General features: G+C 48.1%; 1 protein-coding gene and 1 pseudogene across 1 annotated transcript in view; one reads left to right on the top strand and one right to left on the bottom strand.

Moving 5' to 3' along the window:
- Positions 1-4,587, top strand: part of LOC106733595 (60S ribosomal protein L4-like) — a 19,288-nt pseudogene extending 14,701 nt beyond the window's left edge.
- Positions 4,588-10,447: 5,860 nt separating this feature from the next.
- Positions 10,448-11,812, bottom strand: part of IGF2BP1 (insulin like growth factor 2 mRNA binding protein 1) — a 52,917-nt gene continuing 51,552 nt past the window's right edge. Inside the window, exon 15 of the mRNA XM_006166148.3 lies at positions 10,448-11,238. Coding sequence (XP_006166210.1) covers positions 11,146-11,238 — 93 coding nt within the window. The 3' untranslated portion in view covers positions 10,448-11,145. The remainder of the gene's footprint in view (positions 11,239-11,812) is intronic.

Here is an 11,812-nt window from a genome sequence, read left to right as displayed (position 1 = left end):
TCTCTCTCCAGCAAGTGCACATGCCCTAAGGCAAAAACCTCTAAAAGGAAAAAGAGTTTTACATGATACTTGTTTAAGATGGTAAAAGATTTTATTCCAAGGTAGCTACCGAGCAGGTATAAGGACCACTGCAACAAGGTCTCGACCTCACGTTCACAGCATCTTGCAGTGGCGAGCATACTCAACTCCAAGGACAATGGAGACTTAGGATCAATGATCAGGGTGGGGGTAAGCGGATGGAAAATGACTACGAAGAAACATCAAAGATAAAGGTTTTAGAGACCAGCAGATGGTGTAATGGCTATGTCATTGGAGTCCCATATAGTTGACTGTGGTTTGGGTCCTGGACCTGGTGGCTTAAACTCATGCTGGGCGTGTGTGCGTGCATGCCCAAGATCTCAAGAGGAGAATGGAGAAGGGATTGCGACGTGGCCATCCCCCCTGGGGGATGACTTCTCGCTTTCTGTCTTTCTGGTGAGCGTACACACCCTATAGCAAAAAATCTCTCCAAAAAAGAAAACATAAAGGTTTTCAGGGGAACTAGCAGATGGGATGGTGGTTAAGGCACTGTATATTACCACATGGCCAACCACAGTTCAAATCCTAGACCAGAGGCTTGCTTACACACTTTCCCTCTGGCTCTCTATCTCAGCAAATTAAAATTAAACGAATAACTTTTTAAAAAAAGATAAATGTTTTCAAGCTAAACTAATTTGGTAGGATTATTGCCAAAGGCAGGCTGGGGTCAAAGGACCAACTACATAGGAGCATTGCCAAGCAGGCTGGGGTGATAAGATATCCAGAATGATGAGATACTGGGAACCAGCAGTTAGCGTAATGGCTATGTCGCTGGACTCCCACGTAGTTGACTGCGGTTCGCGTCCTGGACCCGGTGGCTTAAAACTCACGCCGGGCTCGTGTGCATGCATGCCCAAGATCCCGAGAGGAGAATGGAGAAGGGATTGTGGTGTGACCATCCCCCCGGGGGGTGATTTCTCGCTTTCTGTCTCTATGTCTCTGTCTGTCTGGCAAGCGCACGTGCCCTATAGTGAAAATCAAAAAAATAAATAAATAAAAAAGAATGATGAGATACCAAGGGTGGGGAATTTTATCCACATTGATTTAGGATTCTTGCTCAAACTGGAGTCACCGAGGACAGACAAGGAAGTCCAAGGTCAGGCCTACTCAAGGTGAAGATTCAGAAGAGCTTGACACAGGTTTTAGTCAAAGGAGTTATTGACATTAGTAGCATTAGTCACTACATACATGGCTTCTCCGGTCTACACAATGGCTCTAGGATTGTATCTGGATCAGCACGCACAGAACTTGCCCCATTGAGTTTGTGACAGTTCACACAGCAAGATGGCAGGTACCACTGGCTTTTGTCACTGGTTACCCAGGGCTATGATAAGGTGCTATCACTTCTTAAGTCCTTCCACCGCTAACCTCACTTTGAGCAGTAGTGGCCTTCTTTCCTCCTCTGCTCCTCCAAACTCCAACATCCTATATTGTCCACAGTAACAAGGATAAGCTGGGAAGCCTGATGGGCTCCTAATCGTGTACTCATCCCTCCACCACCACTCTAATTGTGGCATCTTCCCACTGGGAACTCCCTTACAGTTCAAACCAGTATCAATGACCAGCTCTTTGAGTGTGCATTGACCCAAGGGGCTCACTCAGAGACAACAGTCCAAAGCCCAATCTAGGAGTCACTTCCGAATCCAGTTATTTCTAGCTGTGCCAATGTGTGCTTCCTGGAACCAAAGGGACTTGGGCCTCCATGTCCAAAAGAACCCGAGACACTTAGCAAACCTGCAAGTCACAACCTTGGCTGCACACTTTGATTGGTATACAGCCTCTGGTTCTTCTCAGGACAGAGGCAACCTCAGCTTCTGCCTTAGTCCTGTTCTTCACAGAGGTAATGTCTGGGGAGTGTGGTAACACGGAAGCATTGGATCAAGTCCAATCCAAACAGCAGACTCAGCAAGTGGGTCTAAATCCTTAGTCCTCCTCTTGTTTGTCCACAGTAAATGCCAGAGCTGGCCACAGGTGTCTTCCCTAGCACAGCCAAGATCTTTCAGTGGTGTGGCTCTCTCCTGGCCTGACAGAATTTCCCTTAGGAGCAAACCATCAGTCTTCTCTTTGGGGGACCCGCTGGTGTTAACTGCTAGGTCAACACTGTCCTGTAACCTGGACTTTCAATTTCTTTTTTTCTCTACTTCAAGCTGACAGGCACTTACCCTGGTCTGATTCCAGGCTTCTATTCCAGAAAGTTAGTTACCCAGTAGTTGAATAGTTTCTCTGGATTTAATTGTCCCTGACAATTTGTTGGTGCCAGTTAAACAAACTGGTGAATCTGACCTGGGCTGGTTACCTCATCTGGATACTCAGGTTCTCTATTATAAATCTGTCAGGGCTGCAGAGACGCTATTGTTCCCCTGCTGCTACCCATGGATGTTTAAAAGGCAAAGGAAACGCCTTCACTGTGAAGCCTCAATGACCATAAGACCTGAGAAGTCTTCTCTGTAAAAAAAAAAAAAAAAAAAAAGTCTTTTATTAATTTTATTTCATACTATTATTTTTTAAAGAATCATTTATTTATTTGTATCTATTGTTCTTTTAAAATTTGCTAGAGGGCATATGTGCGAGAGAGAAAGAGGGAGAGGGAGGGGTAAGAAAGCAAGCTGCCAGGAACCAGCAGTTAGCGTAATGGCTATGTCGCTGGACTCCCACATAGTTGACCGTGGTTCGCGTCCCAGACCCGGTGGCTTTAAACTCACGTCGGGCGCGTGTGCGTGCGTGCCCAAGATCCCGAGAGAAGGGATTGTGGCGTGACCATCCCCCCAGGGGGTGATTTCTCGTTCTGTCTCTATGTCTCTGTCTGGCTGGCGAGCGCACGCGCCCTATAGTGAAAATCTCTCCAAAAAAAAGAAAGAAAGCTGCCAGGTCCAGGCCTCGAACTGCGCTCAACCATGTGGGAGTCCAGTATCTCAATCACCATGCCACCTGCTGGTGGCTCCTCCATCAATCTAGCCATTTGCTATGGTTTCGACATCTCCCTAAAACTCATGTTGAGAAAACAAAAAGCTCACACTGAGATTTGGTTATGGGATTAAGAAGGTAAACTGAACACGGTGTTGAAAAGTGGGGCTTTGGAAGATTAGGATTAAGTCATTCGGGTGAGGGCCCCATGACTGACTTTGGTGGGTACGAGAGGGAATGAGACGGGCAGAGAGACATGGACATGACGCATGCTTTCCTGTCCCTGTGGTGTGATGCAGCCAAAGACCCTCACTGGATGAGGCGCTCTCAACAGTGAACTGAACTAACCTTCATTCTTTGCGTACCCAGACATATGTTTCCTGTTACCAGCAGAACGAACTAGGACATCTTTAAAAGGGAAAGAAATTCCGAGAGCAGGGTCAAAATCGCAACCAAGTTCTGGAGCAAGTCCCCGTACAGGAAGGCCAAAAGTAGAAGTCATTTACCTAGATTTTTCTGAGGGAGAATGTCAGGAAGAATGACACACCCTCATCAATTTCCCAGCACCCTCTGATGGGGGAGCCCTTATTTCATGCACCCAATTCCCTCAACAGACAAGGATAATTAAAAGGCATCATTTAAAAGCCATCCGTTGGGCCAGCAGATGGCGTAGTGGTCACGTTGCTAGACCCCCACATGGGTGATGGCGGTTCAAGTTCTGGACCTGGTGGCTTGAAAATCACGCCAGCTGTGTATGCGAGCATGCCTAAGATCCAGGAAGAAAATGGAGACGGGACTGCGACATGGCCATCCCCCCTGGGGAGGGGAGTGATTTCTCTTTCTTTCTTTCTGTCTCTCACCAGTGAGAACATGCACCTAAAGCAAAAACAAAACCAAAAATGTAAATCAACTACAGCCACTCTTGTCACTGTTCTGTAAATGTGAGGAAGATGCTCCTTTTCGTTGGTTGACTCGTCCCTGAGCACTAGGGGTCTCACACTGAGGCTGACCCCTAAGCTCTAAGCATCTCAGCTTGTAAACCCAAACACCCACCCTGAGACACAGACAACGCAAGCTCGACTTTCAATATAAGTTTCCTTTTATTTTGAAATTGAAACAGCAGAATGAAGTGGTTTGTGGCTGAAACGACCTTCACGGGAAAGAAAACTGGAGTGCTCATCTATCGAAAGAACGAACTCCAAATGTCTGAGCCAGCTGCCCGCACCTCCCCAAACAAGGTGAAGAATGGTTACAGGGTGGGAGGAAGGGTACAATCCACATGAGAGGCGTGACGGCTGGCAGATTTCCAGGAAAGCACGGTTTGCCAAGTTGCCGTAATTACAGAACAAGGTAGCACTCATTTTTAAAAAGCTGTCACAAGCAGAAGCCCTCCAGCCCTTCCCCCACTTTGCATTCAAAAAAAATAAACTTTTCACTCTCCTGAGTATGGTATCTTAGGGGATGGGGCTTTTCTGATTGATTCTGGTTCTGGGGACCAGGATCCAGATTCCATTGAAAGGGGAGACTCTAAATGGTGGTAGAGGCTGTTTATCCCTCATGCGGACTCAAGCTCTGCTGAAATTCATTCAGTACGCCTTCACGTAGCACGTGCACAGAAATGTAACGAGTGCCCCCCCCCCCGGGCCCCACAAGGGGCAACTGTGAGTGGAGGCTTAGCACTCCTTCAATACACACAAAGCCCCAGTTTCCCAGGGGAGGAACTGAAGTCACCTGGCTGGAGTGCCCCCCCCCCCGGGCCCCACTAGGGGCAACTGTGAGTGGAGGCTTAGCACTCCTTCAATACACACAAAGCCCCAGTTTCCCAGGGGAGGAACTGAAGTCACCTGGCTGGAGGGGAAGGGGTGAGAGGCACAGGTAAGACTCACTGGCAGGACTGGGTGGGGTCGGAGGCAAGGCAGGGAGCAGACTGTGAACGTTGCACCTGTTAGAATCAGCTAGCGTGTTATCTTAGTGAAGAAAGTCGCCAAAGAGTGAAACTTCTTTATGGGGGAAAAAAAGAAAAGGTTTGGGAAATTAAAACAATCCAGTAGTTACTGGAATATGTCTCCCTCTTTTTCAATTTTTTTTTTTTTTGGTTTTTTTAATTTTTAAAAATTTTTTGGAAAGTATTTTTTTAAGGTAATATTTTCTTTTTTCCTTTGGAAAAAGAAATCTTTTTCCCCCCCTAACCTAAGCAAGTGGAATTGCCACTACCTAATTTATCTCTATTGTTTTGCTAAGAGGTAGATAAAACAAAAGTGAAATGGGACTTCTATGAGGAGGTCCATTAGAGGGTGGGGAGGGGCTGGGATCGCCCAGTGGAACTCCCCGACTACCAAGATGGCCCGAGCGAGTCCAGAGGACCAGGCCTGTGGACTCTCCCAGGGCAAAGGATCTCGCTCCGCCCCTTCTCCTCCTAGAGCAAACTGTCCCCTTGAAGATGCAGAAGGGGGCCCAGTGGAGGTGGGGGATCGCAAAGAAAGCCTGGGGAAGAGGTCTCCGCTCTAGCTTCCCCGGGAGCTGGGTGGTGAGTTCCAGGCTAAGCCTGAGCTCTCCCTGCCAACCAGCCCTCTGCGTAGACGGGGAAGGCATTTCCTTTCCTCACCATCTGGTCCAACAAAGCTATAGCAGGTGAGAGAGGGACAAGCGGGAGGCAAAAGGGGTGAAGCGTGGGCAAGGAAGGCGGAAAGGGGGACCTAATGGCCAGGCCTCCCGACGTAATGACATGAGGGGGGATCCTGGCAGGCTTGCCTGTTCCCCGAGGACAAACCTTTCAGTGGCACAAGCCTTGACTCACTTCTCCTGGCTGGGATTCACACTCCTGAGTCCCCGCCCTCGCTGCCATCTTGCTGTAAGGATTGAGGTAGTTAATCCACATACTCGTAGCGCCCAGCACCTTTGCCCACGCCAAGCACGCGCTCCCGAGGAGCTTCCTGCTATTTCATTTCAGAAAAAAAAAAGTTCTTTTGTCTCGTCAGTCCGGATTCAACCATACCAAGGCGCCAGGTACTAGCGCCATTAGACTGTGCCCCGAGGAGGTACAAGGGCCGAGGGGCCGAGCCCGGGGTCGTGCCCACCCTCCGAATCCACCTTCAGTCACGAGGCCTCCTCCCTGTCCTGTACCCCTAGAGAGATGCCTATGCATCCAAAGGAAAGAAACTGAAGTTTCCAGCTGGTGGTACTCCAAGTCTGAATACAAAAGAAATGCTCTGCATCTAGGTCTTCGAGGATTTGGAAGGGAAATGGCTTTTAGGTCCCCTGGCATCGATGAGGAGTTCTCGTTAATCTTCCTACAATTCCGTGTCAGGCTGTGCAGTTTTCCTTCTATCGGTTTTCCACAAACAGGCACAACAGTTGCGCGGTTTGAATGGCAAAGCCACTGGGATCTCTCCATGAACACTTCATGGTTAAGAGAAGGGGAGATCCACGCCCCCCACCACCCCCCATGAGAGGGAGGAGGAAAGGGTTGCCTAGAGGCGCCAGCTTTGAGTCAGGAAGGCTCCAGCGTCCCTCTGGGGCTCTGTGAGGTAGTTACTGGCACTGCTGGTTCCCAGTTTGGCAGAGGGGATGTCTGGGGTGGGAGGAGGGGAAGGCACCCTTGAGAGCTAACTGAGGCCCCTCCTCACTGCCCATCTGCCAGGCCTGAAGGGAACTCCTGCGGCGCCATCTCTGCAGTGGGACAGGGGACCCAGAGCAGTCCCGCAAGGAGGAGCTGAACTATCTGGAGCCCCCAATTTCCCCTCCTTCCCCAAAGTGCAACCAGGAGCCAACGACCCCTTTTTCAGCTCCCTACCCCTGGGCAAGGACCACTCCCAGGTCCCCTGGAGGAGCCTCCAAAGGGTAAGGACCTGTCTTTAGCTCACACTGTTTCCAGGAACCCCCCCTGCCTCAGAGAGCCCAGGGATCGGGCAAGATGGCTATCGCTGCGATTCAGAAATGGCCTCTCTCAGCCTCTGTCTGTCTTTGGCACAGAGGAAAACGGACACATAGAAGCATCTGGAGCGTCCCCCCAGTGCTCTCTGGGTTTTACATGGGGTCTTTTCTGCCAATAGTGAGGCATAAATAAGAGGATAGCTCCCAACTGCCCCCAGAAGTGGAGAGCTCAAGGAAAAGGAAAAACGATTGGTAAGGACTGGGTGGAGGGAGAAAAGAGTGAGAGGGTGATAAAAACTCCCTGTCCTTAAAAATGGCTCTCTCCTACCCAGACCCCCTCGGAGGAGCTGAGTCCAAAACCCCCACTGCAAAAGGCAACCAGACCCTCGAGGGGATTAAAGCCATTGGGGTGTAACTGACAGATGCAGCTTCCAAGTTAAGTCAGTGAATCAAACCATTTTGGTTTTTTTTTTTTTTTGAATGTGTTTCAAACAATTTAAAAAATAATCCTAAAGAGATGGTCCTTTCTTAAAAATATATATATGTAGCACACACACACATATATATCTTAGCGCACAAAAGCGGTTTTTTTTTATAAAAAGTCGCTTTTCTTCAATCAATCCACATCTCCCAAGTGCTTTTCAAGATCTCATCGAGGATGGAGAAATGGAGGTGCTGAGCAGGAGGGCAAGACACCACCCTGAGGCCTCGCCTCCGGGCCACAGGAGGACCCATGAGGCCGGTCCTCCATCCTGCTAATCAAACCATTTTGGTTTTTTTTTTTTTTTTTGAATGTGTTTCAAACAATTTAAAAATATATCCTAAAGAGATGGTCCTTTCTTAAAAATATATATATGTAGCACACACACACATATATATCTTAGCGCACAAAAGCGGTTTTTTTTTATAAAAAGTCGCTTTTCTTCAATCAATCCACATCTCCCAAGTGCTTTTCAAGATCTCATCGAGGATGGAGAAATGGAGGTGCTGAGCAGGAGGGCAAGACACCACCCTGAGGCCTCGCCTCCGGGCCACAGGAGGACCCATGAGGCCGGTCCTCCATCCTGCTAAACCTTAACCACCAAACCATTCTGCTTTCTGGTAGTCTAACTTTCACAATCTTCCTGCTGGGCAAATATCTCGATGAATGGAGCCTTGCCTAATCCAGTTAAGTCAAGTTTCCTTGTCCCTTGCCACAGTTCCTAGCCGCTCCCAGGAGCCAAATCACCTAAAGGAAAAGGGCTTGGGCTCCAGGTGTGAAGGGAGAGGCCCCCAAGGAAACTGAACACTGCAACAATCACATTTCAGGTACTGTGGGATTTTTTTTTTCTTCCTTTCCTGATGATGGTTTGAACCAGGTATCAAAGCATGCTTGCTGCTGGAAATTCACCTTAAATCACTAAGTGGCCGAAGTCTGAATGTTGTCTGCTTCATTTGGGGATAAAGCATACAGAGCCAGAGATGAAAAGGTGGGAGACCCTTTTTGTGGCTGGGGCAGGTGGGAAGCTTCGTTCTACTGGCCTGAAATGAGCCCTCCGTGCTTCCCTGCTTCTCTTCTCTTTGGGCTGGACAGTTCAGGGGCTGCGAAGGAATGCCATGGGTAGAAAGCGATGAGAACGCTGTAAGGCAGGAACTCGTGCCAATCATGTTCCCAAGTCTCCTACGCCTCCTTGCCACCCATCACCCTAAATCAAGAATTCTTTACGTCTGGGTCCACGCTTAGAACCAATCAGATCAATCTAAAGAAGACGGGGAGACAGGGGAGCAGTTATGAGTATGTTTGCCCTGTGGTTTATGGAAACAGACTACGAAGAACAGCAGATGGGATTGAAATGAAATAACCAAAAACAAAAACAAAAATGGAAAGCACTGCCATGACCAAAAAAAGAGAAAAAGCAAAGAAAAAAAAAAAAAAAAAAAAAAAGGTGGACCTCTCAGGGTGAGAGGGTGGCCTTGTCTTTCTTCCATGAAAAGAATCTTGGCTCCCATACTTTCAGACAGAGAAATATAGTTTTTTTTTTTTAAGGGTATACTTTTTAGTTATTATTTCTCTCCTCGATAAAACGGAGGCAATATTTTAAAATATCTCAACAGCGCCACTGGTGGGAAAAACCGGCCGGATTGCTGTAACCCACAGGAAAGAGGGGAGCATGGGCCAGTTGGCTGCTGAACGCTTTGCCACTTGGGGCCCACAACTCTGCTAGGCCTTTGAATCCTATCGGGTAGGACAGCCCAGCCTGAGCCAGCAGCGTAGGGCTCTAGAAGCCAGAGATCAGAGCCAGGCAAGAGCTCTCTCAAAACGGGACCTCCCCTCTTGGCCAACCCCTGCCACTTTTCCCACGGGGCCTGTTCTCCATAGAAAGTTCCTAAAGGGTTTTTACTGGCTCATGTTGTAAGAAATTATGAAACATAACTTTCTCATTTTTTTTTCTTTTCATTAAAAAAATAAAATATTCGAGACTATCAGCTTCTCTTTTGCTTTGCTTTTCTTTTTTATATAAAATATCAGCAAGCCGCAAAGAAAAAAAAAAAAGATCAAAAAAATGTTTAAAGAAAAAAGAAAAAAAAAATGGGATTGGGGAGGGAACAAAAAGGAAAATAATTGCTGAGGTAACTTCATACCTTGAGGTAGTTTACTTCGCACACAGCATTGCCTGACTCCGCCCACATGTCATGGTTGGCTTGTTGTCACTGTTGTTGTTGCAATGTCGGAAGGAGGAGAACTCCGAGCGTGGGCTGTGCCACACACACAGAGGCTCCCTCCCTTCCCAGCACACTTGATAGTATTGTCCAGGGTAGCTAAAGTGCATCACCTGGCGAATATGCATTGACAATCAGTATATTAGGAGGCGAGGCCTAACCTCATTTAACTGACGGTTGCTGTCCTCCACAAGGGCTAAATTTCCAACGGGATCTTATTGAGCCTGGCAAACTAATAAATTAAGCTTATTTACCCCTTTGTGCATAACATGCTGCTGGTATTCTGAATTTTGTTCTTTAGACACACCTTGTATCATGCCAATAGTGGTTCATGGAGGCAGGAGCCATCAGTTAAATATTCCTCTAGGAATATTTTTAGAAGAAGCAAATATTCTCCAATTTACTGAATTTGCCAGATGACGGACTTTTGCTTTATTGGGAGGCTGGGGGTTGGGTGCCGAGTCCCACCACCACTAAGGAAACAGTGCTGTGGTGGGACGTGCCCCACAATCCCTGCCTCTGGGAACCAGCCCTCATGAGAGCACATGGCCTGGGGCGAGGGCACCATGGCAGCCTTGGGGCCACTCAAGTCCTCCACGAAACTGAGACTTTATCAAGGGGACTTAGCATCCCCTTCCCAGTGCTCACATCCAATCATTAAAATAGACTTTAAAAAAATATAAAATTCGCCTGAGAATGATGGGAATCAGGGACAGTGGTCAGCCCCTACCCTGATAAGCATTCAGTACCCCCATGTGCACCTGGACATGATGTGGGACCACATGGTCAGAGGGACCTGAATGTGGGGATTCTTAGTGGGGAAGCCCCAACGGAGTGGGACAAATTTCAATTGTGCCAATTTTTCGAGATGGCAATCTGGAATAGATCAGCCACGAGGGCACTCCTTTTAAACGTGGATTACTCTTTTCATCATCTTTCTCCACTTTTCTCCCCTTCTTTACTCCTTGCTATAGCTATTGGTTGGTTGGGGAAGGACTGAAATTAAACTAGATACTGACGGGTCTTCTCCCTCGAGTCAAATTACGTATAAGCACAGCAATGCGTTAGTTCTCATTTTTTTCTGGTAGCAGTAAAAATAACACAATTTGTGTGAATACAGGAAGAGGTGGTGTCAGGGCATGAAAATGGAGGTATTTCAATCAATTCACCAAGTAAGGGGAAGAAGGTTAGAAAAAACTTTTAGGGTCAAGAAACAAACCATCCTTTGAGGCTGATTAAAACACCCCTCTGCATGTTTTAAAAACCTGAAGGAAATTTTATTTCTCTCCCCACTAGGGTCTGAGTCACCCTCTTGCTGGGGCCCAGAGAGCTTCCTTCAACAATCCACGTTTAAAAGCACCCTGAGCTAGAATTTCAATGGCACCTCCCCGAGGGGTGGGCCACGTTGGGTGTTTGGGGCCGAGAGATCAGGGTTCCTCACTGGAACATCTTTCTCAAGCAAGTGGGCAAACCTGATCTATCACCCGGCCCAGAGGCCCCTGATTCCCACTCATTCTCAGGCCTGCCGGGGACAGCGCGCTCTCGATTGCCGCCTGTTGTCCTGGAGTTGACGGAACAGGGAGGGGCTGGTCACTTCCTCCGTGCCTGGGCCTGGTTACTCTGTCCCTTCTGGTGCTGCTGCTTAACCTGAGCCAGGATGTCTCGGATCTTCCGCTGAGCCATCTGCGGCAAGAACAGATAAGAATGAAGGTGTGAGGATCTCCAAGGTAACAGCCTTCCCTGTGGATGGAAGCCACCAGAAGGGATCAGGAGGTGGCATAGTGGTCACAGTACTGGGCTTCCACATGGCCGATCGTAGTCGGAGTCCCAGACTTGCTGGTTTGCTTTCTCACTTTCTCTCTCTCGCTCTCTCTCTCTGGTTAGCATGCATGCCCTATAGCAAATTTAAAAATAACAACAACAAAAATAATAATTATTATTTTTTGTAAAAAAGAAGCCACCAGGATCCAGGCGCCAGCAACAGACAGAAGGGGTCACACGAGACTCAGAATAAATAAGAGGAAAATTGAGGGTCAGAAAGGCCTTGAGTTTCTCCACCTCCAAGTACACCCTGAGCACCCCCTGGGTAACACAGCAAGTATGGGGGGTTGGGCACAGCAAGAGGGAGGACAAACAGTAGTGGAAACACACTCATTGGAATTTTAGACTTGGGGCCAGACCGTGGGACAATGGTAAAATGCAATGCTCTGCATGGAAGGCCATATGGAGAGGCTGCTGGCTTGAACCTGGAGACCTC

Source organism: Tupaia chinensis, unplaced genomic scaffold (assembly GCF_000334495.1).
Source record: "Tupaia chinensis unplaced genomic scaffold, TupChi_1.0 Scaffold144171_2, whole genome shotgun sequence".
In the NCBI taxonomy this organism is placed as follows: domain Eukaryota; kingdom Metazoa; phylum Chordata; class Mammalia; order Scandentia; family Tupaiidae; genus Tupaia; species Tupaia belangeri.
This window is presented reverse-complemented; position numbering and strand designations above follow the sequence as displayed.